The 27,283-nt window shown below is 33.0% G+C and overlaps 3 protein-coding genes across 4 annotated transcripts; 1 reads left to right on the top strand and 2 right to left on the bottom strand.

Moving 5' to 3' along the window:
• The first annotated feature begins 3,192 nt into the window (after window positions 1–3,192).
• Window positions 3,193–7,864, top strand: LOC123210323 (serine/threonine-protein kinase PBL27-like). Its single transcript, XM_044628603.1, has 5 exons — window positions 3,193–3,637; window positions 4,401–4,597; window positions 4,812–5,001; window positions 6,133–6,524; window positions 6,676–7,864. Exons 1-5 carry the CDS (start codon window positions 3,502–3,504, stop codon window positions 7,303–7,305), a joined length of 1,545 nt encoding a protein of 514 aa, XP_044484538.1. The 5' UTR covers window positions 3,193–3,501; the 3' UTR covers window positions 7,306–7,864.
• A 257-nt stretch (window positions 7,865–8,121) lies between these two features.
• On the bottom strand, window positions 8,122–16,093 carry LOC123210322 (ISWI chromatin-remodeling complex ATPase CHR11). 2 transcript variants are annotated; one of them, XM_044628602.1, is made up of 25 exons: window positions 15,781–16,093; window positions 15,029–15,160; window positions 14,828–14,934; window positions 14,227–14,333; window positions 13,512–13,609; window positions 13,206–13,385; window positions 12,894–13,115; window positions 12,523–12,657; window positions 12,156–12,438; window positions 11,995–12,068; window positions 11,591–11,811; window positions 11,427–11,514; window positions 11,256–11,349; window positions 10,973–11,161; window positions 10,862–10,893; window positions 10,665–10,741; window positions 10,473–10,562; window positions 10,305–10,374; window positions 10,152–10,206; window positions 10,005–10,060; window positions 9,766–9,931; window positions 9,101–9,279; window positions 8,778–8,993; window positions 8,480–8,584; window positions 8,122–8,386 (listed from the first exon to the last, which is right to left on the bottom strand). In XM_044628602.1, exons 1-25 carry the CDS (start codon window positions 15,985–15,987, stop codon window positions 8,369–8,371), a joined length of 3,201 nt encoding a protein of 1,066 aa, XP_044484537.1. In that variant the 5' UTR covers window positions 15,988–16,093; the 3' UTR covers window positions 8,122–8,368. The 2 variants fall into 2 exon arrangements, with proteins under 2 accessions (XP_044484537.1, XP_044484536.1); XM_044628601.1 differs by having other exon boundaries at window positions 10,005–10,063; window positions 15,781–16,092.
• Window positions 16,094–24,825: 8,732 nt separating this feature from the next.
• On the bottom strand, window positions 24,826–26,773 carry LOC123211857 (probable inorganic phosphate transporter 1-7). Its single transcript, XM_044630789.1, has one exon. The coding sequence runs from the start codon at window positions 26,587–26,589 to the stop codon at window positions 25,045–25,047; it is 1,545 nt and encodes a 514-aa protein (XP_044486724.1). The 5' UTR covers window positions 26,590–26,773; the 3' UTR covers window positions 24,826–25,044.
• Window positions 26,774–27,283: the final 510 nt, after the last annotated feature.

Consider the following 27,283-nt stretch of genomic DNA (forward strand, 5'->3'; position numbering starts at 1 on the left):
AGGAAGTGGTTGGATTTCAATTATTTTAATTAATTATAATTTTAATTATTTTAATATTATTGATAAAATAATGATTTTGCCTCTTAACTTTAATAGAAAATTTTTGAATATGTGACAATGAACTAAAACTTGAGTAGATATTTAAGTTTTTCATCTATCGTAAGTATATATTTACCTTTTGGCCACCACACTAATGATATCTTTTGTTGCTCATCACCAAGACGGTTATTGTTCACAAACTAATTAACTTTAGTACTATTTTTTGTTAAAGTGGTTGTTGCTTAGAAAAATGTGCATATGTGGTATACGTAATTTGATTCAAATTATAAAATCAGACTAAACCATTAAAAAATTACAATTTGGTTTGTAAAATAGTTTGATTTTGATTGATAAATTTTTTAAAAACAATTTTCAATTTAAATTACGGTTTGAACGATTTTTAAATAAACCAAAACGTAAATCGTATTTTTTTAAAATACATAAATATTACTATATTTAACAGAATTTTTTAATAAACAATTATATGTACAACTTGATTTTAATATTTATTTTATCATTTTCTATACATGTATATAATTCATATTTATTTTACATATTTATATTATGTTTTAAAAAACTATAATTCAATTAATTTTACTGAATAACATATATTTAAAAGTGAATGATTTTAATATGTTTAAACCATAATCTAAATCAAACTATTTTTTTTTTAGTTTGATTTTAAAAAACTCTCAAATTATACAAAATTGGACCGTACACACCCCTCTGCCTAACAATGTTGGCTAGTGAATCACCAAATCATCAAATTGGTAGCTAGCTTAAAATAAGTCATCATCAAGAAGATAGTCATTATGCCTCCAAGGAGTAACTTAGGTGGTAAAAGAGTTTGGCTCAAATGTGAAAAGTTTGGGTTCAAGTTCCCCGTGATATATCAAAATAATACAGTTGATTTACTTGATTTAATAATTATGAGATCGATCACTAAACTCAAAATTTATCTGTTCAATATAATTGTTCTGACCCTAAAGAGATGATTTTACTCTACGAACTTCTAATTAAGCCTCTAAACTTAAACAAAGGGATGAGGAGATAATTAAGTTGTAACTAATTCCAAAGGTTATAAATTTGTACCAAGTGAATCTTGTAATGATAGGGCAGTGGATGAAAGTGAACCCTAACTCAAGAGAAATACCTTATTTCAACCCAATTATTCCTGCTCATTTATTGTTTGAGTATACTTACCACAAATCTATTTTGACTAAACATGACACCCAAATATAGTCCCATTAGAACTAACCATATGACTAGGATACTAGTTCCTTTATACTAGTTAGACAATATCGTCGCAATATCATCAACAAAATTATTTAACTTGTAAGTTTTAAAGTTTAAAAAAATGAATAATTATTTACGAGCATCAAATTTGACGTAACAAAACCACTCATATGAGTATAGATCTTGTATAGTCTTTCTCTTGCCACCAGGTTGCTATTGAAGTCTTCATGATCCCCTCTTGAACTTATCACAACACTAAAGATGATAGATCTTCAAGAGGACTTAGGTTGTTTTTATACCCTTTCTTGGGGCCTTCAAGAGCCAGTGTGCTTAAGAGTGTCGTATGAGTAGGGCTAATATGGAGAACTATTTCAGTTTCCAATCATTTTATGTAGAGGCAATTATTCATGACTAAAAGTGAATTATTGTGATACTTAGCTCTGAAGTAATTCACAAAGTACAAAATTGAGAAATTATGAGAGTCTCATGCTCATGCTCATGCTCAAATCAAATTTGCTTGTGATCTACTGCACATGGGGCAAGTACAAATTGTCATTTGTATAGAAACAAAAATAGAGCTGCTTGCAAGTTGGAATCCACTTATGATAGTTGAATTATTACATATTAAAAAGTTTAATTTTTTGTATTATATATCGAATTATATTATATAATTTTTAAAAAATAAAATAATAAAATTTTTTATTAACATGCTAGTATTCTAAAATATATTACAAAAATTTTTTAAAATTTAAAATTTCTTATAAATACTGTTATTATATAATCATTTCCTTTTAAAAAATATATCAATCTGTGTCAGTAATATATATTGTATCATATGATACATTTATTTTATTATATTAGTTTGATACATCTTATGATATATATCATTTTTTATCTGTATTATATTGTATTATAAAATATATATTGATATCGTAAGTAAGATATGATAACGAGATATTAACTAAATTAGCCTATTTTTCTCTCTTGTATATATATATATAAACCACTTTTTTTTTTCTATTATATATATAGCCTAAAATATAAAATATCTAAAATAGTCTTAGATTTTATACTCATCCAACCAAGATTCACCAAATCAAACTTAAACTCACTCAATCAAAAGTAAGATATGAAATAAAATAAGATAAAAATATGAAATTTTTCTATAACTTTGATAATGGAAAGTCAAGCATTCAATTAACCAAATTTTTTTAAAAAATTGATTGGTGGGCTATGGTTGATTGACCATGGCTCGTCGGCCAATCTATTCAGCTAATCTTAAATTTTAAAATTTATATTTTTTTAAAAATAAAATCGAATTGAAAAATAATTATATTTGCACTATAAAAAAATATTTTATATATATAAAAAAATTATTTTAATTAGTACCCCTGTGATAACTATAATTTTATCTATGGATATAATTTTCTTTTAAAAGCCCAGTGCCGCTGATTTAAAAAATTAAAAATAAAAAAATCGAAAAATATTATTTATCAGTTTAAATTAAAGAGTGAGTAAGTATGTGAGTTTGAAAGATGACGGTTGGATCAAAATCATGACGTCACGACTTTTGAAGTTTTCCATGATCATCATCTAATCGGACGGTTGGAATCCCATCATGGAGACAAGAAATAGGGAATCACGCCCCTTCCTTTTTTATATTATTTAGCATGTGTTAAAGAATGTCCATCACAAATGTGGAAGAAGCAGATCTCTTGGGTGGGACCCACACCCCTACCGTGATGATATTATTACGATGGTAATTTTTTTGAATATAAAGGGTAAAAAAGGTAAATAGGTTAATATACAAAAGGCGATAAGTGTTTTATTCCATAATTTAAAAGATAATTAATTTTTAATCCTTTAATTTAATAAGGTATAATTTTTATTAAGAATTTATTTATTTTCTTTATTTTTTTTTCCTTTTTCTTTTCATTACCTTCTCTGCTTCCACACCACATAACAACAAAACAGATTTTCTTCGATTTGTTGATCTGCTTTTTGGGTCTCGATCTTTGTCTTAAATGGGCACTCGAGATCACAGAAAGATAACAGCTTTGGGGAGAGAGTGATCTGATGGGCAATTCTTGAGATGGGTTTTTAGTTTTTTTATTTTTTTTCGTAAAGAGAAGATGCTGGGGAGTGAGTGATAGTTAAAATAATTTTGTGGTTGTAATCAAAGTTTGAAGCTTTGTTAAAGTTTTAATTGATTTGTTTGGATTTGATATGGGTGGGTGTTTTCCTTGTTTGGGATCATCCAGTAACGAGGAAGCTGCTAGTGGTGTAGTGAAGGAACTGAACAAGGAGTCAACTAAAGATGGCTCAATTTCTCAGCTTCATCCTGTTAATAGAGCTAGTTCAGGTTGGATTTTGTTACTTTCTGGTTTGTTTTGATAGTATACTGTTTTTGGGTTCTTTTGGTTTTGGATTGGTTCCTGTGCATCTTGAATTTTGTGTTTTTGTTGTTTTGAATCACTGTTTGGGTTATATTTTGCTGGTAGAAACTATTTTTTCCGTGATCTGATGCATATATTGTGTTGGCGGAATTTTGGGTGTTCAAGCTTTAGTAGTTTGGATTTGATTTTAAATAACTTACTACTGTGTGGATTTTAAGTTTTTTGATACTGTTTATTTTCAAGCTAATCGAGTGGTGCTGAAAATTTATGTTGGAGATCTACTCTTAGTTTTTGGAGCTTCAGTTATCTAGTTTTCTAATGATTATCATATCTGTTCATCTATCATTGTTCAAGATTACTGCAGAATGAATGCTAATAAGTGTATATAAAGTGGAAATTTTGAAAATTAAAGGGGCTATGTTGTACACAACAAAAGTACAAGCAACCCCACTGAGAATGTTTGATGCACTTATAAAAAAAGATGTAAAAATGCAGTGTTTAATGTTATGCTATGCATTTAAATTATTGTTTTTATTAGAAAATTTGATATTCTTGTCAAATTTTGGTAATATGACAATAGCATATTATGTTACATTCTTTTTTAGGTTGTGTAAGAAGTGTTCCTTGTTATGTGATTTATGTGTATGTTTTGTGTAACTTAAATTTAACATGGTGTCATTTGCTTAGCTAAAATTTGATATTTTCTTTCTTCTTCACTTCCTGACATAGACAAGTCAAAATATCGGAGTGCTGCTGACACTAAGAAGGAACTAGTAGTTCCTAAGGAACCAACTGCACATATTGCGGCACAAACATTTGCCTTTAGAGAGCTTGCTGCTGCCACTAAGAACTTTAGACCAGAATGTCTATTGGGTGAAGGCGGTTTTGGACGTGTTTACAAGGGCCGCTTGGAAAGCACAGGACAGGTAACGTTGGATTGGATGTCCTTAATATATAACTTTTGACATGAGCTAGTTGCCTTGTTGTCATATGTGATTGTTTTTCAGATACAGTTATTGATTGAATTTTTACCTTTAAAAATATTTTTCCATTTTCCTAGTTGCCTTCTTGTCATAAGTTTCCCTTAGTAAGTTCCATCTCTTTGATGATTTTTAGTTGCGTTGAATGGCTATATTACAGGTAGTTGCTGTCAAACAGCTTGACCGAAATGGTCTTCAAGGAAATAGAGAATTTCTGGTGGAAGTTCTCATGCTTAGCCTCTTACACCACTCTAACCTTGTCAATTTGATTGGTTATTGTGCGGATGGGGACCAACGACTACTTGTTTATGAATTCATGCCCTTGGGATCATTGGAAGATCATTTACATGGTTAGCTATACTCACTGCAGTAAGAAACATCTTGTACCTAGTGCCTTTATGATGCCATTTTATATTACAGGAAATTTAATTTTTGGCATGAAAATATTAACAATTAACTGCATGTTTGGGATGACTGCTTAAGTCCTTTCATGATACTTTCCTAATTGGATGCATTGGTTTAATGATCTTCAAAGATGCTTGCAATAGCAATATTATTCATTTGTGACAACATGATTTTATCAATAACATATTTAAAGTGTCTATAAGTACAGGAGGACACATTATTTTTCTAGAAGTCTTGTGGTACACTTTCATCTACCATTTGGCGATGCTGTATATGTAGAGCCCTAATCGATTTAATTGAATTTGTAGGAATAAATTCACTTGAGACAATGAGATCTCTTTTTTGCTTTGGTTGCTGTAGAAACTAGAAACAATTGAAATGAACAACCTTGATAATTGTCTTTGATCCGTGTTTTTTCAATTAGCATGTGGTGTCTACATTAATTTTAATCCAACAAAAGGTTTATTGATCTTCTCAGCAAAATTAATAAAAGAATATCTAAGATTGTAAGATGGATGTGATGAACATGCAAATGCTCACAACTACTCATGATTCATTGAAGGTTATTATGGTTCATTGTGTTGCAGAGGTCAGCTACTATCTGTATACATCTTGGTAAATCAGAACATGCTGCAACTGAATCTTATGGATAACCTTCCAATAGCCCTTTTGTGTTCATCATTGTAGACTAAATATTTAAGTGAATGTTGATATGTCGTGAAACACTGTTGTTATTATGAGAATGGAAATGAAAAACGGACAAATAACCACGAGCAAGCATGCATCTGGATGGCTATTGATGCAACTACTTGTATATTCTATATTGAATTATGCTCATTTGTAAGTCTTTTCTAATGAAATTGATTCTTCAATCGTTGTTTCTTCACAAATCCCAACTTCTGATGTTTTTCAAATATGTTTTTGCACTATCTATTTATACTTCATTTTAGCAGTACTTTCTTGAATGACTAACATGTAACCTGTCTCACTTAATTCCTAGTGCAGATCCAAAGTTTGGATTATACTTTTGTATTTTTGCAAACCATCTTGATTCCTTATTCATAATCTGTTTTCAGATCTCCCACCAAACAAAGAGCCATTGGACTGGAATACACGGATGAAGATTGCGGCTGGTGCAGCGAAGGGGTTAGAATACCTACATGATAAAGCGAACCCACCTGTTATATATAGGGATTTAAAATCATCAAATATTCTACTTGATGAGGGCTATCACCCCAAGTTATCTGATTTTGGGCTTGCTAAGTTGGGCCCTGTTGGTGACAAAACCCATGTATCCACTCGAGTGATGGGTACATATGGTTATTGTGCACCAGAATATGCTATGACTGGCCAACTCACTTTAAAGTCTGATGTGTACAGTTTTGGAGTTGTGTTTCTTGAGTTGATCACAGGGCGCAAGGCTATTGATAATACACGGGCTCATGGGGAGCATAATCTTGTTGCTTGGGTAAGAATGAAAACAATACTTTGATTTTAGTGCAGGGGATATCTTGGAATATCATGGTTTTGTTTCTTTAATGTGTCACTAAATAAACATGAGACAAGGTTTCTCTCTTTTTTTTTTCTTTCTTCTTTATTTGTGAGGTATGGACTTGTAGGCACGACCACTCTTCAAGGATCGCAGGAAGTTTCCCAAGATGGCTGACCCTCTATTGCAAGGTCGCTACCCAATGCGAGGACTTTACCAAGCTCTTGCAGTTGCAGCCATGTGTTTGCAGGAGCAAGCTGCTACAAGACCTCTTATTGGTGATGTGGTGACTGCACTTACATATTTAGCGTCCCAAACCTATGACCCAAATTCAGCCAGCAATCTGAGTATCAGAGTTGGTCCATCTACTCCTAGAAATAGGGATGACAGAAGGAATATGGGAGATGGGCTAGATAGCCCAGATGAGCATGGACGTGTTGGGAGGCACAGTTCACCTTCCACCCATAAAAATTCTCCTGATTACAGGAAGAGGGAGCATGTTAGGGAATTGAGTAACGGTGTAGACTTGGGCAGAAATGAGGCTGGTGGTGGATCGGGGAGAAAATGGGTTGTGGAGGATTTAGGGCAACAGGAATCTCAGAGAGACAGCCCTGGAAGCACTGGGAGAGCAAGGGAAACTCCAAGAAACCGTGATTTAGATAGAGAGCGAGCTGTGGCAGAGGCAAAAGTATGGGGTGAGAACTGGAGGGAGAAAAAGCGGGCTAATGCAATGGGGAGCTTTGATGGTACAAATGAGTAATAGCAACAGAAAGTCGATCTTGTAGGGAAGAAATGGTATATCATTTCTCAGGGTCATGAAAAGGAAAACTTGCAAATACACCATCTGGGTTTCCATTTCCACCCACAGAATTGGAGGGGTTGATACGTGTATCCAACTTTGACTGTTGTTGCTTGTCCTATGCTATGCTATGCTATGTCACACTAGTTGTTTTGAATGCGAAACTGATTGCTTCAATTGTGCAGTTGAAGGAGAGACAGTTAAAGAGGGAATTGGAAATAGGAGTTACTGTGATTTCATCTGAGAATTACAGGGAATGATGTATGGAGCATGTTAATTTATGTATTTAGAGCTTTTTTTCTCAAGTTGATGTTACAGGAAATGTGGGAAGATGTCCAAATTTTTGCCCACATATTATTGTCTGTAAGCGGGGAGACTTGGTGGTTTTGGTGTGAATGTCTAAATTGGTGTTACAACTTGTCCTGTGTACGGATTTCTGAGTCTGTCATATGCTTTCGGCTGGCTTGTACAAAAAACGTTTCAATTTACTTTTGTAACTCCATACCATTTCTTCATTCAATTGCTCCCTTAAAGTGCACAAACCACGCCGAGATGATAAAAATTGAAAGGTTCCTTGAAAGGTAGGACGCCAATACAAATTGGAAAAAAATGTATGTATTATCATATGATTAAGTGTTAAATTTATTTGTATACTAAAAATAGATGTACAGTTTTATTATTGTTGGAAGAAACCTGAACTTACAGTTTAAGGTCGTTATTATTATCTTGTTTCAAGAGTAGACAACTCTACAAAAACCCAAAAAGAACAACAAAAGATTTAGAGACTACAAATAATTTTCATTCAATCCGCAGGAATAAAATTTGGCTTACGAAGGTCATCCGTATATATTATTCTCATTTATACAACAACTACCCATCAACCTAACATAATCTAAATACTACACTGCGGTTATGAATTCTATTGAACCCTAATGCCAAATATAAAATAATAATAATAAGGGTTATCACCAGAATACAGCGCACTGCTTGTAATTTATCAAAGGTTCACCTCCTATATCAAATATCATTTCCTCCTCTTCCCCTGCAACAAAGATCATAACATGTATTTTCAATAATTAGCAACTTCATATTCTGAAAATTTATTAGTCTTTATACAAGAAATGTCACCACATACTGAGCTAAGGTAGTCATCCATTGATAACTGCTTCCGCTTCTTTTGGGAACTTGGGCTCTCATTTGGCTGCTGCCTTCCCGCAGCACGCTTTGATGGTGTCATGTTCTAAATCATGAAATGAAAAGATCATCAGATTCACAACATGAGATTTTGTCATTATTTTCTTTCTATTTTTTGTATCAAGAACCTGGTGTTAGCATATATGAGCTTCACACATCAAATATGCAAATAAAAGATCTCACAGGAACTTAAAACCACAAAATAAAACAATGCATCAATGACAGGTGGTGGGCAGGACCTTGGCAAGTTTCTTTTCTTTCCTGGCCTGCCTCTCCCTCTCATCATATTCTTGGTTTTCCTTCTCTACCAACCGAATGAGGGTATCACATCTTCTAGCAAGTTCTTGGGTTGTACGAGACTTCACAAACCAGTCAAATCGAAATAACGGTGATGTACGGAATGCTGCCTTGAGCTCATCCCAGTTTCCATATCCAAGCTTGTGAACCATGCAGATCTGTGTTTAAAATAGAAGACATAAATGTCACTGGAAGATATGGTCCAATAAACATTGTTAGGAATCACTATCACAGCAACAGCATCTACAATTAACAGATTGAATACCATGAAACGGTCACATTCTTCATTGTACAACTTTCCTTTGTTCTGACCATACTGAATCTTTAGTTCAAGCCATGGATTTTTATAGCGATCTAATTTCTTCCCAATGGCTTTCATGATCTCATCTTTCCGAGAAATTCTGGCCTCTCCCCTTTCAATGTTCTTAATGATCCTATCATAATCTGCAGCATCATCACAAAATAAGAGAGAACTAAGTTAACCTGAGACAACTGCCATATGGCTTTATTAAAGAACTAATATCATATCATCCATCATAAACAAAATAAGGGTTAATAACATCCCACCACAATAAAACTAGAAAATTTTCCAATTTAAGAAATAGTCAGATTCCTGAAAGAAAAATTGATAAGTTCTCTGACTTTTTAAATCAGAACCATGTTAAAGCAAAAGGTAAAATTTAAGTGTTCAGTAACAATTATGCCTTGCAGGGGTAGATAGATCTAATTGCCAGGAAGGACTCTTGAGGTCTGAACAACCTTCCATTCAATTTCTTACCGGACTCATGCTGAACTCAACTAAAATTGCTAAAATTTAATAACCACACCTCATCAATAAAATATTAACACAGACTAAGCAGTTCAATCATAAATCTCAATCGAATGATTGAAATTTTACATAAAAATATAATCGTGTGGGACCGTACTTACCATTTAACTCCTTATATCGTTCTTTAAAAACTTTAGCATATCTTTCAACTTCTTCCTCAGTCTTTCCTTCCATTTCTAACACTATACTTTTTATGTCATTTCGTCCATACTTCTCACATGCCCTAATGAAAGTATTGAAATCTCTTCTACTCCAGGAAGAAAATCCCTACACAAACCAGCAGACAAGTTCTTAAAAGTACAATTTTATAAATGTATTCAACAACATTAGTTCTACTCACTTCTTCTAATAATCGTTCCTTTTCTTCCAATTCCTCTGCAGTCAATGGATCTCCCCCTTCTAAACACAACTCAGTCAGTACTAGGTATAAAGATAAAATCAAAATAAGCAATTTATTCATAGTGAAAAAAAAGAAAAGGATGCATACCTTCAGGCTCATCTACATCAATTGTGTCTTTCAACTGATTCTTCTGATGAGTTTGCTGAAATTGAAGAAATAGAAGTATGCACAAAGATCAAAACACACTGTATAGATGCACAAAGTACCATAGATAACTTGACTAACTCAAATGATACCCACCATAAGGTAGCGTACTTCTTTTTCATACAGTTCACTCAACCTTTGAGTGTTGAAAAATTGAAAATCATGCCTGGAAACAATAGGCAAAGATACAAATTAATTACATGAAACTGGTGAACACAGTGGAATCCATTTTTAAAAAATAAACAGTTTCATCATATCACTTACAGTTGGGGCATCCTAGGAATTCGTGGCTCCTTTGGTTTTGCAGGTCCACCTTGGCGCATTGTTTGTTTAAAGTACTCAGATTCAGAGTAACTGATCAATGGACAGGAGAAAAAAAATCAGAATATATAAAATAATGATTGAATACAACATATACAACCCTAGTACAAAAATTTAAAAAAAAAAAACAATTACTTGCGCTTCCGCTCTCTTTTTGGAGGCTCAATCCAGTTTTCACTAACGATTTTCTTGAAGTCAAGCTTGTTCTCATCCTTCATCAACAGAAAAGCAAGAAATAAGCCCGTAGCAGGCAATAAATCACTAGAAAGCGACAAAAGCAACACTAATACAAGCAGAAACAGACAACAAAAAGTATGACATAAGACCTTTACCTTCTCGTCATCAAAATCATACAATTCAGCAGCTGTACCACAAGAACACTTCAAGAATTAAACAAGCAATGAAAACAAAAAGGAGAAAATCATTAGAAACAAGTTACATACTCTCGTCCATTTTAAATTTAATTGCATCTTCAGTAAATTTTTTCATCTTTGCATCCAATTCAGCTGTTGCTTCTTCTCCTTTAGCAATAATTCTGTCAATATCCTCATCAGTAATTGTGCTATCCTTGGAGCTGAAAACCATTTCAGCACCAAATCTCACCATCTGAAGCAGCTCATCTTTATTGACAGCTAAAGATCCCAAAAGAAAAATGGAAGGTATCAGATTCTGCACCGATGCAACAGTTATCATCTCATAAGAACTTGTAATGCAGAAACCACTTACTTTTCTGCTCTGCTAATCTTCCTTGTTGAATCACCAGAGCATCAAGTGCAAGTTTTTTATATGCCCTCTCAATCACTTTTTCCTCAATAGTATACTGTTCATATGCGATCCAAATGAGAGTTCATAGTAACAGCTTAGCTTCTACCATAGCACATAAAAACTAATTCAAACCTCTGTACAAAATCGGAACACTTGAACTTCTTTCTTTTGGCCAATCCTGTGAGCACGATCCTGTGCTTGCAGATCAACTTGAGGGTTCCTGCAATTATCCACTAGCATCCTTAAACCAAAACCAACAAAGAACCAACACTAACAACAAATTGAAAGAAACTCACCAGTCACTATCATAAAGGATGACCACATCTGCAGTGGCAAGATTAATACCAAGGCCTCCAGCTCTAGTTGACAGCAAGAAAACAAATTTCTCACTTCCTGGCTTATTGAAGGCCTCAATAGAAGCATCTCGATCTTCTCCACCAGTATTGCCATCAATCCGACAATATAGGTACCCACGAAACATTAAATAGTCTTCAAGAATGTCCAGCAGCCTTGTCATCTGAATTGTGAAATCAAACCAACAAAAAAAAATACAACTCATAAGAATTATATTAAACGACACTGGAAAAGAATAAATGGGCATACACAAGGACAAATAACCAACTAAAAAATATAATTCAGACTTTTTTTAAAATAACCTCTCTTGCCACTGCAACCATTCATTAGTTGATATAGAACTGACCTGAGAAAATATTAAGACCCTTGAATCACGCTCTTTTAGCTTCGGTAGCAACTTATCCAGAAGAACCATTTTACCTGAAAATTAGAATTAATTAAATGCTGACAGATTTGACCTAACTCATCAACTAATGAACTCATTACAAGACAGAACATTAAGGTTACCAGCATTTGTTATGAGATGCTCCCCTGTAGTGTAAGGAGGACCAGGTTCAGCCCCTTGGAACAGATATGGATGATTACAGCATTTACGCAGCTGCATTGCAATGTTCAGAAGACGTTTACGTTCTCCACCTGCATTCACAACTTCAAGATCTTTCTGTAGCAATGCTCTGTAGTACTGTTTTTGCATCTGGGACATGCCCACTTTCAGTATTGTTTCCTTTTTTGGAGGTAGACCTTTCTCAACATCTGACTTCAATCTTCGCAGAAGAAATGGCCGGAGGACCTTAAAAGTACAAATGACACAAAACTAATGTGTTGAATGGAATAAAATGCACTTACAACCATTGATAATAAGGTGAGCAACTACCTTGTGAAGTTGTTGGACAACTTCCTGCTGGTCATTTTCCCCAGAAATTTGGAACCATTCATCAAAAGTTTCAGCTGAACTAAAGATTTCAGGAAGTAAGAAGTTAAGAAGGGACCATAGTTCATGAAGATTGTTCTGCGCATCATTAAGCATAGCAAATTAATTAAAATCACATAAAAGTGGCTTGACACTATAATAAAAGTACTGAAAGAACTTTGACGAACTTTTTAAAGAACAAATGAATTGTAAGTTATCACAGGTATTTGGGTAAATGAAGATAATGATCTCTCCCTAAATCAAGTGCATGCATAATTAATATAGGGAAACTAGGCAATAAACTATAAATGAAAAAAATAAAGCATCATCAATACCTGAAGTGGGGTACCCGTGATAAGAAGACGGTAGTTGGTATTATACAGTCTCATTGTTTTAGAAAGGAGAGAATTTTCATTCTTGATTCGATGGGCTTCATCAATGATTATATAGCGCCAGCTGAAGCGACGCAAGGCAGACTTCTCTTTGATGGCCATCTCAAAACTTGTGACACAGACATCAAACTTTCTAGCAACCAGTAACTCCTCACGTATATGTCTCTGAAAAAATGTGAGAAAGACATATAATGTAATAAAACAACTACAAGAGGGCATAAAAAATTCCACCAAAGCATACTCTTAGAGATTTACCCTTTCATCTGGATTTCCAAGAAACTTAACAGCCCGCAAAATTGGGCAGAAACGCCGAATTTCATTCATCCAGTTACCAAGGGTAGATTTTGGAGCAACTACCATATGAGGACCGGTAATTCCTCTGAACTCATGAAGGTAGCCCAACAAGGATATGGTTTGCAAAGTTTTTCCAAGACCCTGGAAATGGAGATCATTTATAACATGACAAAATAATGTCACAGATTAAGCTCAAAGTACTGAACTCAACTCACACAGTATAAGTTAAAAAGGATGAATTTAAGAATCTACACTTTTCATGCATACCATTTCATCAGCAAGGATCCCATTTATACCATTCTCATACAACCTAATGAGCCAGTTTAATCCAGCCAGCTGGTAATCCCTCATCTTTCCTTGAATACCTGTAGAATGAGAATACATATAAAAAAGAAATCAACATTCCAAATTCAATTGCACCTTGACTGAAAAAAATATCAACCATCCAGCGTAGGTTCACTAAACAGAAGAAGCCCCTCGTGTTTTTTTTTGTAAAATTTCTTAATTTCTCCCCAAAAAAAAAATCTGGGTATGATTCAAAAGAAGCCATGCTAAACAGTGACACCTGCTGAACAGATTATGGTAATCAACACATAAAACAGATACAGAACATCTTGATCAATCAACAAGAAAATTCATGTCCCCCAACTCAATCCGTACTCTATGATCCTACGACATTCAATTGAATTGAGTACAAAACCCCAACAGCCATTTTTTCTCTTGCTAGAAATTTTTTTAGTATTTTATAATAAATGCCCACAAGTACACAACATCATGTGTCCATAAGCAATTCCAGCATAACGCAACCATTCATAAACATGCAATTTTAGAAATACTAATAAAAGGCAACTAAAACAACATACAAAAGTGAAAAGGCATGCAATGATAAAAAAATAAATAAAAAGATAATATTTATAAGATAATCACCTTTTAACGCCATATTAAAATCATTCACAAACATGCATAAAGAGAGAGCACTTACAGGAAGGTTGTGTAACCAGTCGTGTGGTTCCTGATAAACCATCTTCTTCTTCCTTCAAATATTCTTCATCTTCTTCCTCTTCAGTTATCTTTGATGCATGTCGACCCCTAAATTTATAAGCAAAAAATGGCATTGTTGAACATAGATTGAAATTTGAATGCACAACACAATTAAGTAAAACATCATTCATTTTATGGAGTTCGGTCAGTAGTTTATGCATGAAGAAAAGGAAAACACCTACACATCATAGTTTAAAGGAGCCATATGAACCAGAAAGTGTGCCTCAGAAAACAAAAAAAAACCATTCACCTTAAAAGTCAAGAATCTAAATTTCTTAGATTTTATGCATTTTTAAATCTAAAAACCTTAGTCTAAGATGTAATGACTCACATATCTGCTCATCTTAATGAAAAACCTTTAAGAATTTGTCAATGTTTAACTTATCATCCAGAAGAGTTCCAAATAATTTCTTTAATTTAGGACAGTTAGTAGGTATACTGCAGACAGAGAAATCCTGAAGGGATGTACTACAAAAAAATATGGTATGAACAAATCAAGATAGAGGATACGGTAGAATTCTTTAATCACGCATAACATATACCTTCCTTTCACTTTCTTTTGAGGTGCAGATTGGGAACCTTTGGCAAAATGCGCAAACAACTCTGTTTGCTGTAATAAATACTTTAATCTGCCCTGCCCTCTATTGTTCTGCCATCAATACAGACAATATAAACTTAATCAATATTTTCAGCACTCCAAAGCATACAGAATATGAATCCTAATGTATGAAACAATGACACACCATATCAGCATCTATAGCAGCATTTTGCGCATCCAACATTTCCTGAATCTTTTGTTTCTTTAAGTTTTGCATTTCTTTTAGTCTTGCCTTCTCCCGCTTCCTGATTTCTGCATCCTTTCCACCATTTTCATCCTGTTGGTAAAAGCAAACAAAAATAAATGAGAAAATTAAAACCAGACTTTATGATATTTGAAACTTAAGGGAAAAAGTAAAAGAAAAAAACTGTCAGTTAAATGAAACTTGGTTTCTCCATAAATTTTTATAAGACAACCAACAATTTCATGTCCAAACTACCCTACACAAAACAACCTTGATGAAGTTGACTTCTATACTTACTTTAAGTAAGCAATTACAGGTTAATCAGTTAAAAACGAAAACCCCAACTCCTAAACTTGTACAATTCAGAATACAAAAGAAAAAAACGTTGCCCTTTTCATTACTTACCACCATAGAATACAAAAACCCTTACTGACTCAGTAGATAAAGTGATCAGAATAGCACTACTTTAAAATGTATCATGCATTACAAGAACTTAGTGAGCAACTGCTTATGTAATAAATTCAAACATCAAAGGATACACTATCTTTATTAATCTGAGTCAAATTGCGCTAAACAGCCTCTTTTATTGTAAATTTCCGTAAAAAATACATAAAAAGCCCTAACAAACACACGTACAAACATCTTCGATCCGCCACAAAAAAATGAACACTTAAAATTTTCAAAAACAACAAAGGGCAAAATTGTAAAATCACCTCTTCACCGTCTTCACCCTCAGCAACAGCGTCTTCATCCGACGCAGGGGAATTGTCTTCGTCAGAGCCGACGGATCGTGTCACGGCTTCGAGCTCCTCCTCATCGTCTTCGTTGATTTGATCATTGATTTGCTCGTCTTCCGACGATGTAGAGCCGTTCGACATGGCTTCATCGGATGAGTCTCGTGGCTTCGAGGGTCTCGCCATTTGTTTCTTTTACTCGGGGTCGAGGGTTTCTTTCTTGAGAGAGAGAGCGAGAGAAAGAAAAGGATCGATCGACCTAATTAATTTTAGACGAGGAGTCCAAACAAAAAAAAAAAAGTGAGAGAAATAAAATTGTCCGGTAGCGTTTAGAGCCGTTCGATTTGAGAGAGTAAGATGTGCGGTCTTTGGTGGGCTTGGGTATGAAATGCAGATTTCCCGCCATTTATAGTGGGAAATTTATTTCCCCCCGTGGAGTTAGTTCTTTGGTCGTCTGCTGGGTGGGCATGGGCTTCGACCGTACCGCACCTTTTGCCTGTAACGAACTTTTCAAAATCTTTGTGATAGGGTGAATACGAATCGAAATGAATTTAAATATATTTAGTTTGAATTTAATTTAAATAAAAAATAATTTAGTTTGAATTTATGATATTAAAATTAAAAATAATATAAGTTTGATTTAAATAAAAAATTATATAAATTAAGTTTAATTCAAAATTATAATTTAAATTTATAATTTAGATTTATAATTCAAATTTATGACCATAAATAAATATAAGACATTTTTCTTCAAGGACGGGACGGGGACATAAAATGATTGGGGGATTTTTAAATATATCCTGAAATTGTAAATGGAGTCGGTTATTCAAGTAAGAATATCTAGATTCTTTTTTCTCGTTTGGGGCAGTGCGTGATTTCACTTGCGTTATAGCAGAGAAGTCAGCCATGAAAGTTCTGCCAAACAAGGTTCTGTCTTTTCTTCTTTGAGCCCTTTCAAAAAGTTTAGTTGATATATCTGTTGCTCCAAGCTTGAGTTGGGAAGGAATCTGTGCATATAGCTATTGAATTGTGCACATTATCATCCATGTTAATATGATTCACTGGCTTGTTCTTGTCATCTCATTCTTCTTAGGTTTCAACGAAATTCATGCACATCCAAAAGAGTTTGATAAGAACAAGAAATTTCAATGAAATGATGAGAGAGCTTTTCTTTGTTGTTTGTTGCTAGAGGTGGAATCAAGCCATGTTGACGTAGGCTTTGTTCAATGTTCGACTTGAATAAGGTTGAATTTGAGCCAGCTCGATTTTATCTAGTCATCGAAAAAATGAAATATCTTATTCGAATCAACTTTTCGTTAACAAAGTTTAGTTCAATTCGAATTCACCCTTATTTGTTGCTCAAGGTGCAAATGAGTTACTCCGGATCAGAAATAAGAATAAGGTTTCTTTTATAGAGTGACTTAGAACTATTCAGTAACTAGCGAAGTGTAAATCTTCAAAAACATAAGCGGCTCACTGCAAATTTCATCTGCCATAACTGTTCCTTCAGATCTCCTTGGTTGGCGAAGGCTCCAATTGTTCCTGCACACACAAAACCTTCATAGGAAACAATAAAAGTAGTTAATTAAGAGGTGCAATTTAAATAGCTAAGCTACAAGGCTCCTACAATATCGGTAGGAGGAGTTGAAAGTTCTGCTTCCTTAGGTAAGCTTTCTTCTTTCACAACTGCACCTTCTGCCACACAAATATTTGCAGATGGTTAAACATTCTATGGGCTAAAACCACTTATAAAATTAGAAAGGAACCCGAAAGTTATATTATCAGCTTCATACGATATATGATACGTATTTTAAAGTATATCAATTAATACAATATAATAAACATATCATACGATATAATACATATTACCGATATGAATCAATACATCTTTTTAGAGAAATTAATGATGTAGTAGTCTAGCAGAGATATATATGAAAAATTTAAAATTTTTAAAGGTGTTTGTGATATTTTTCAGAATGATAATGTGTCAATTATTATTTTTTATTATTTTATTTTTTAAAAGACGTATCATACAATATGATATAAACTATTAGATTTTTAATATATGATAATGATACCACATCTGATTCGCCTACCATGCATGAAAGACACAAGTTGAAGACTAGAAAAAATTATTTTTGTGTGGGAAACAAACCACTTTTGGTTTCTCCATTTGATTGTTCAACCAAGCTTGTGGCTTCCACTGCATTGTTAACTTTACCATTGTCATCGAACAAACTCTCCTTGACAGCTTCAAGGCGTGCAGATTCATAATCAGACTTCTGCTCAGAAGCAATTCCATCAACAGCTTCTTCTTCTTTTCTTGAAGAAAAGTAATGGTTTGGTGATTCTTCAGATATCAGTCTTTCTGAAGCTTCACTATGTTTGGTTTCCATTTTCCAGGACGGTTTCAATGTCTTTGGTCATCCTGGATTGATTACCACCATTTGATTTCTTCATGGAAATTGTGTTCCCTGTAGCTACATCATGCTTTGATTTTCCACAGCCCATTTTCTGTAAATTTTGTTAAAGAGTGAATGTGAACTCTAGTTTTAAGTGTGAAGTACTGTGGACAGAAAACTGTTCTTCCACTTGGGTGTGAAAGGTAAGAGCTGCTCAATAAAAAACAGAATGAAATTTTAGGTCATATGAAAAAACTGGTTAACAAGGTATTGCGCTGGCAATTGACTGCATTACCTGTAAATGCTCTTATATCAGAAACTTCAATACATTTTTTTAGGGTAATTAATTAAAATAACCTTATTAAAAGAGTGTATTAAATTAGTCGAACACTTTAGTGATTATGTGGGCATAATCATTAGAATGGGATATGATGAATTTGACTCAATATATAAAAAAGAGTTTGATCGAAGTTGACCCATATTAAAACTAAAGACCCGATGAAGACAAAGAATTTCCGGCCAAAAATAACTCCGTGTCGAAGATTTTTTTTCTATCAAAATGACAAAATAGGTTTAAATGTTAGTGTAAACTGTTTATTGTTTTTTTTTTTTAGTTTTTTCTGTGATTGTTGAAATATATATGGTTTACTTTGAGTTTTCCCTTTACTTATGTGTCTAGGAATTTTGGTTATTGTATTTTTTTTTTTTTTTAAAGTAAAAATTGGTATATTCGGCATGGAATCATCAAAATCTTGTTGGTAAGTGTCACTTGTGCGGTAAATGCGATCTTGCCTATGGGTAAATTACGCCTACCGACAAAATTATGGTGATTGAGGAAAAATGTAAATTTTTGACAGGCTTTTTTTTAAAAGGGGGTTAAATTAAACGAAATGTTACTAAGCAAAGTTACTGGGCGAAATAAAGGGGTTAAATGATATTTTAGCAGAGGTTAATTGACTGATATTTTATAGGCCAAAGGACTATTTCACCCCAAGTTTAGTTACATTCTCAAAGTCACACATGTTTAAAAAACCTGAAATCCTATCCGTTAACTAATTAGGATTAAAATTTTCTATTAGAAGTAGGAGAAAAATTATTATTTTACTAATAATATTTAAAAAATATAAAATTTCTTATATTTTCTCTATTAAATTTTAAAAACTAATATTTTACCCTTTTAAAGTTTTTTAATTTTGAAAAGTCATATTTTCTCTCCAAAATCTTATAATTTTTTTCTTTCCCCCCAACCACTTTCTTTGATGATTTGGAAAGGACGTCAATGAACTCTCTTCATTGACGAATCGAAGAGATTATAGATCTCTTCATCGATAAAGAGATCTAGGCGAAGAAATTCCAGATCTTTTCGTCAATGAAGAGATTTGGATCTCTTCATCTCTAGATCTCTTTGTCGATGAAGAGATTTGGATCTTCTCATCTCTGGATCTCTTCGTATTCGACAAAGAGATTCAAAATCTGTTCGTCTTCGTCGTCAGATCTCTTTGTCTCTGACAAAGAAATCTATTCTAGATTTTTTTTTATATGTGTCAATCAACGATTTAAAGTGAAGAGGGGAGGTCGTCAATGTCGGAGATTTGAAGAAAAAATTTGAGGGAAAATATGACTTTTTAAAGTTAGAAAACTTTAGGTAGGGGTGAAGTTGTTAGTTTTTAAAACTTAGGAGAGAAAATTAATAAATTTTATATTTTTTAATATTATTAGTAAAATAATCATTTTACCTTATTCTCTAACAAAAAATTTTAACAGTAATTTTTTTACTAATGTGACTTTAGAAACACACCTAAACTTGGGTGGGATATAGTCCTTTGGCCTATTTTATAACAAGGGTGATAATTTTCATATTTTAATAGGTGGTAACGTCTAAGAGGTTAATTGATATTTTCAACTAGGCGTGATCAAGTCAGGCCAGCATGAAATCTTGGGTGACAACGTGATTTTGGGCTCTTTTTTTTTTCTTTTAATTATTATACTAAGTGCCAAAGTCTAGAGAGGTAATTACAATAAGCGTGATTTCTGGACTCTCAAGTGAAGATATGATTTTTTTTTTTCAATTTTTAATGAATTTTTTTTTATTTTTTTCATAATCTTGTTAGAATTTGATGAATGAAATTCCTATTTTATTTCTCCAAAAATCAACATTTGGATTGAAAAGGAAAAACACCTCTTTTATAGTGTGCCTAGAGTTAGAGGCTAAAAGGTTTCATCCATCGTATCACTTTAGAGTAAGGGGAATCTAACTACTAATATATTTCTAATTGGATATTGATATCAATTTTGTGATCAACATACCATCTCAAGATGATCACTTGTAGCAAGGGGTTAATGTTGTCTTGGTCATACAGATGATCTAAATGTCACACAGATTACTAATGGCCTTCTACACATGGCACAAATTCAAATGTCAAAAAAAAAAAAAAAACGATTTTAGCAAAGCCCTTACACGAACCTAGTAAAGCTATAGAAGAAGCATGTCACTACGACAACAAAGTCAAATGATCATTATCTTTAGGATCTTCAGGCAACATTCTTCAATTGGTACATTCATGTGATGTCTTCCTTGTCGACCCGAAAAGTAGATATTACTTCTGAACGTTGCTATTGACCCTAGGACAATAGCTTCATGACAACATAAGTGTTTATATACGTGACATTCTTAACTTTTTGTTTTACAATATTTGTGTTTTCGTAATGTTAATTTCATTTCAACAACATTTAGAATGATTACCTATGTCTACTACGACATCATTAAAAGTTAGTTTTTACTAGAGTCCTTCTAAATTGGATGACAATAGACACTATCTTTGTAGTGTATCTGTTATTGGCTATTTAGGACAATGTCACCAATATGGATAAATACAGATGGATTGATGTATTTGTTGATGCTATCAATGGGGCAAGCGCTAGCATTTCCCACTCAAGGTTTGATGAAATGATATATTCTCATTCTTAAAGTTTGAAAAAACCATTTTTCCACCCAAATATTAAGTTTTTTTGTTTAAATTGTTGAAAAGACAAAAAAGCTCTCAAATTAAATAACATTATCTCCAAATATTTATTAAATAATTTTTTGTATCTTGAATTCATATTATTTTCATTTAACAATTATAAAAAACTTTACTAATACAAGCATAGAAAAAAGTATCAATGACATATAGATGTATGTTTGGAGGTAAATTGTAATTGTGCAAACAAAAATTTTAAGGGGTTTTGTGCAAATTTAAAAAAATTGAGGGTGTCTTTAAAATTTTAATATTCCCTTTGATAGTTTAAAAAATGATAGTTATACTCCCAAATAACGAAACAAAATACAATAAATCAAATATATAAACGTCAGATTACAAATTATTATAATATATTAGCATGTATTGGGTTTTGAAAAATATTTGCCTAAGCCTCGAAAACAATAAAAATTGATATAACCTCGACATTACATAACTTGTTTTTTATATTTATCTTGTCATTTTTCTTATATATTTATTGTGTATATATATACATTTTAAATGTTTATTTTATGACCTATATAACTATAATTCAATTGTTATTTATTAAGTACGATAAATTTGAAAGTGAATGATTTTTAATATGTAAAAATTGTAATCCGAACATGATAAAACTGTATTTTTCAATTTTATTTAGTTTGGTTTAAAACATAAAATAATTTGGTTTGGTTAGGAATTTTTTAAACCATTTTTTTACGAGTACTACTATATGCATAATTTTATACACACAGTAACATTTGTCATGTGATTGAATAATTTTGAATTAGAGATAAAATGATATACAATTATATGGTGATATATTATTGTTTATGTATAAAATTATGTATATTATTTGTATATATAATTTTGTTATTTTTTCAGTTTAATTTGAAAAAGTTTTTAAACTGTGCTAAACCAGACTATCCAAAACCCTAGCTAGTTGCATCTACAGGGAAATTAGGAAAACTCTACATGGCCCAGGGCTTTTATATTTTCCTTATTGGACTTGAATCTGGATCCCATTCTAAAGCCTATTCTTGTTAGCCCATCATACTTGTATCTTATTCATGAGAATGAAGTCAGCACTCCTGAGTTTTGATTTAAAGAAGTCTCTATTAAGTGAAAGGATTAAAAGGTCATTTTGCACGTATTTTTATATTTAATCTTTCTTTTTTTTATTTTTTATTTTCCTATTTATTCTTTTTATTTTTATTTTCTCCATTATTTTTATTTTCCAAGTTTGATGGGTGAACTAAATTTCTTTTAAATATATGGGTGTTAATGAGAATTTGGGATTTTTTTAGAAATTCAAAAAAGTTTATGGGTATTTTTAAGAATTTTAAAATTTAATAATACCCTTTAATGATTTAAAAAATAACAATTACAACCTCAAATAAATAACCAAAATAAAACATTTTAAAGTAAGTTAAAGTTTTGATATTTGTTATGAGTGCAAGTCGTAAAATTTTTGAGTAGTAAGATGTATTTGTAATTTAACATTTATATTAAGTATTAGTGACAATTTTGTAATCTCAATAAAAAGATAAAACAATTATTTCTAGGAAACCAATTAGATTCACTCATAGAAGTGTATGATGGGCGGAAATTTGACTTTTTAAAACTTTAAAGGTAGACAACTAATTTGATCAAATCTTGGGTGGCAAAATGGTCATTTGGCCTTCATAGAACTATAAAGGCCAAAAGACTACTTCCCACCCAAGGTAAAGTGAAATCCCAAACTCCCACCCTCTAACTTTTAAAAACCCAAACATCCACCTATAACCAAATTTTTGTTAAAAATTTCAGTTAAAGTTACGCGTATTTATTAAAAAAAATTAAAGTTTTATCACATTTGCCTCTCTCATATTTAAAACTTACATTTTTCCCTAACCCAAAGTTTGAAAAGTGACCAAAATCCCCCTAGGATTTGTTCCTCTTTCTCTGACACTGATTTCTCCTTCCCTGGTTGTTGACCGTCCTTCCTTACCCCCTTATCTCTCCTCTGGTCTCTCTCATTTGCCTCTCCGACCATTTTTTATCAGAGATGAGATGAAATTAGACGAAAACCTGTCATCTTCGTTAAGACGAAGATGACATATTTTCGTCTGAGTTTTGTCTTCATCTCCAGACAAAAATGACGGAAGAGACAAGGAAGAGAGACCGAAGGAGAGATAAGGGGAGAAGGGAGGATGATCGACAACTGGAAAGGAGAAATTGGCGTCGGAGGGAGAGGAATAAGCCCTATGAGGGTTTTGGTCACTTTTCAAATTTTGGGTTAGGGGGAAAATGTAAGTTTTTAACTATAGGAGAAGAAAATGTGATAAAACTTTAATTTTTTAGTAAATAATGGTTCTACCCTTAATTTTAACTAAAAATTTTAATGAAAATTTGGTTATGGGTGGGTATTCAGATTTTTAAAAGTTTGAAGGTGGGAGTCGAGATTCCACTATACTTTGGATGGGACATAGTCCTTTGGCCAACTAGAAATTTTTTTTATTTCATACCATTGAGCTTGTCCGCTTGTGTCACGTTTAGCCCAAATTTAGGTAGTACAAATTTAATTTATACACAAGTTTTGTCTATTATATTAGCCATTAGGCGTAGGTAGACATGGTCTAAATATGGCAGTTGTATCTACTCAAATTGAGATCACTCCTTTTGACAAATTCTATCTTACTTGTATCATCACACAAGAGCAAGAGTTCCGTGATTCAGCCGTTTTCAGAAAGTTAATACTATACGTATTAATTTTAAATATATAAATAAATATATATTTATATATATATTATTATATAATTAAATATTATTTTATTTTTAATTTAAAATTATATAATTATATAATAATATATATAAATATTTATTTATTTATATATAAAAAATAAATATACGTAATTTTATTATTTCGTAACACCCTATTCACTAACTTTCCTAATTTATCTTAAGAGCTAGAACCCAACTTGCTCATCAAAATTGTCTTTGCATGCGAAATTTCTTGGAAATTCCAAAGTAGGTGGCACGTCTTATCATGTTGGTCACCCTTCATATGCATTTTCTAAGGAAAGCAATCTGTCATATGCTACCACAACATCATTTCTTTATGGAAGTTTGGCTTGGAAATGCAAGGCCTTAACATTCCATAAGTCATGGGAGTAGATCTAAACTGAATTTATTTAAGTTTAAAAAATAAATTTGATTTAAATAAATTTAAAATAAATTAAGTTTTGAATCTAAAAATTAAATATTTTTTTAGCTTAAGTTCAAGATTGAGTCTAAAGAATGTTTAACTCGTTAAACTTATAAACTTAAAATTTTTTGATACAAATTAACTAAAATAATATTGTTTTGACTAATATATATTAAAATGACATCATTTTAATTATATTTTGCTTGGTTCGACTCAATATTATAGCTAAATTTAAGTTCCACTCCCCTCAAGCAAGCTCAACTTAAATAACTTTGAAAAGAGCTTGACAAACTCAAGTTCAACTTAATTCGAATCCAACTTTGTAGGTTATAAGATCACCATCTTGGTAACATTATTTGATGCCAAGTTGCTAACATGATTGTCCTTGAAATTAAAGCTGTTGGACAAACTGAAGAAACAAACATTAATTTACAAATCAAAGTCTTCTAATTTATGTGCCCTTTCAATTGCCTGGCATGATAAAGAAAGAACCACAATGGACAAGAAACCATAAAACTAAAATTTATACGCTATTTTACTAATTCAACTTTAATATGAAAAAGCACAAAAGTTTTTAGAGTATTGTGAGGCAATTCTCCCACAGAGATTTCCGGGAAGCTGGAAAATTATACTAGGATTTTGTATTACAAGGCTTGATGAATTAAACTTGAGTAGTTCTTCCTGTCTCGTTTTCTGCTTCAGCTTCACCTGACATTTCTTCCAATGATTTTCCTTTAGATTCAGGAACCAAGAAGGTAAAAACCATGCCTAAAAGATTAACCACTGCAAGAATTATCAGGGCTTTTTTAACTCCACTGTTTGCTATGTATAAGAACCCAAATGAACCCACTATGGCACCTGCTTTTCCAGATGCAGCTGATATTCCATGGCAGGTTGACCTTAACCTGGCTGGAAATATCTCTGCAGGAACAACAAATGTGGTGGCATTCGGACCGAAATTTGCGAAGAAGAAGGTGAATGAATACATCACAACAAACGCAATTCTGTTTTCTGGTAGAGTCCAGTGATGATAAGGAATGGCAAGTGCAAACATGAAGACTGTCATGAAGAAGAAGCCCATCAATTGAATTGCAAATCTTCCAATCTTATCAATGAGCGCCACAGTGAACCAATAACCAGGCACAGTGCTGCAAAGAGCTATGAGGGTTTGTGCTCTAGCAATTTTATGAACTTCTTCAAGAGCACTCATGGTACGAGCCTTTGGAATCCAGCCAATGGCACTGAAAATGTCTTTTTGAAATAGATTTTGACTGTAGAAGGCAATGTCCAACAAGAACCATGTGGTCGTTGTTCCAAGCAAGTGGAGTCCATGGCGTTTAACAAACTGAGAGCTGAACAAACCAAATTCTTTCTCTTTAGAAATTTGCTCAACTTTCTCCTGTTCTGCGTCAAGTTCAACTTGAAGAACTTTTGACATATCAGCTGCAGCCTGTTTTGCATTTTTAGCTACCAAGGCAGTGTAACGAGCAGTCTCAGGCATCTTCATACGCCAGTAGTAAGTAAGCAAAGCTGGAACAGCACCAAACATCAGAATTATACGCCAAACATAATCAGCTTCAGGCCCAGTTGATCGAATAGGATCAGCAGCAAAAGTTGGGGCAGGGTATTTGGCCTTAAAAGCTGCTGAAACAATTATAGCAACCATTCCACCAGCCAAGATCCCAAAACCCTGCATGGCAAAAACAGCAGCAATGAAAGCACCGCGAGTCTTTTTGTTGGCATACTCAGACATAATTGTTGCTGACAATGGATAGTCACCACCAATGCCAAATCCCAACCAAAATCGAAAGAAGCAAAGTGTAGCCATAACTCCTTTTGGACTACTACCAAAGGAGAGACCAGAAGCGATTGAACAAACGACCATGAGCATAAGGGTCATGCCATAGACACGCTTTCTGCCCATTTTGTCACCGAGCCAACCAAAGAAAAGCTGGCCCGTAAGAGTACCACAGAAGGCAACACCAGTAACGGCTGAAGAAACATTTTCAGGGAGAGAGCCGGGCGTTGACGAGTCTCCCTTATAGTAATATATGCGGCCAAGCAATTTTGTGACAAGGGAAATGCAAAAGAGATCATAAGCATCAGTAAAAAACCCCATGCCAGCAATCACAATTGCAGTGAAGTGATACCACTGTGTCTTGGCAATATCAAGTGCATTAAGCACTTGCAACTGTTCCCCCGCCATGTCAAGATCTTCTCACAAGCTTTTGCTCCTTGTTGCAAAAATTTTCCCTGTAAAAAAAAAAAAAAAACTGGCTTGCTTATGCTATGTGGGTGTGATCTTATATAGCCATAGAATGCGACTCCATAGACATGAGAAGAGTCAATGGGTGACTTTGATTCACCCAACTTAAATTATTGTACCAATCAAGAAAGAGAAACATCATTGGCAAGCCAGAACAAAAAATGCCAGTTTTTCCACAGCCGTGTGAGCCTATCTTTTTCAAGTTACAGGACCATTTTTTCTAAATAATGTTTAAGTAGATGATGACTGTAGAAAAGTCAAATTAAATGCTCAATAAATAATACTAAAACAAACCGATGCTTAAAATAACATTAAAAAATATTAATACAATTTTGACAAGATAGTAATCAGAGAAAAAAATCCCAAATATTTACAAGAGGATAGCGTAACGAATTAGCCATCAATAAAATACAGAGTTTCTACCTGCCTCAAATGAACAGGCATGACAGAGAAGGCAACCGGGTAAGGCTGTTTTTTATATGATAAAGAATCGTGTGGTAAAAGACCATCTTGTTTTTTTGCCGACCAAAGTTTTTTGGTTTGTTTGCCCTTGCCCTTGAAAAAGAACGGGCTTAGGTTGTTTTCGGATCTTTATTCTTAAATATATTTTCTTTTATAAATTTAAAAAAAAAAA

This window comes from Mangifera indica, chromosome 3 (genome assembly GCF_011075055.1).
Source record: "Mangifera indica cultivar Alphonso chromosome 3, CATAS_Mindica_2.1, whole genome shotgun sequence".
Classification (NCBI taxonomy): domain Eukaryota; kingdom Viridiplantae; phylum Streptophyta; class Magnoliopsida; order Sapindales; family Anacardiaceae; genus Mangifera; species Mangifera indica.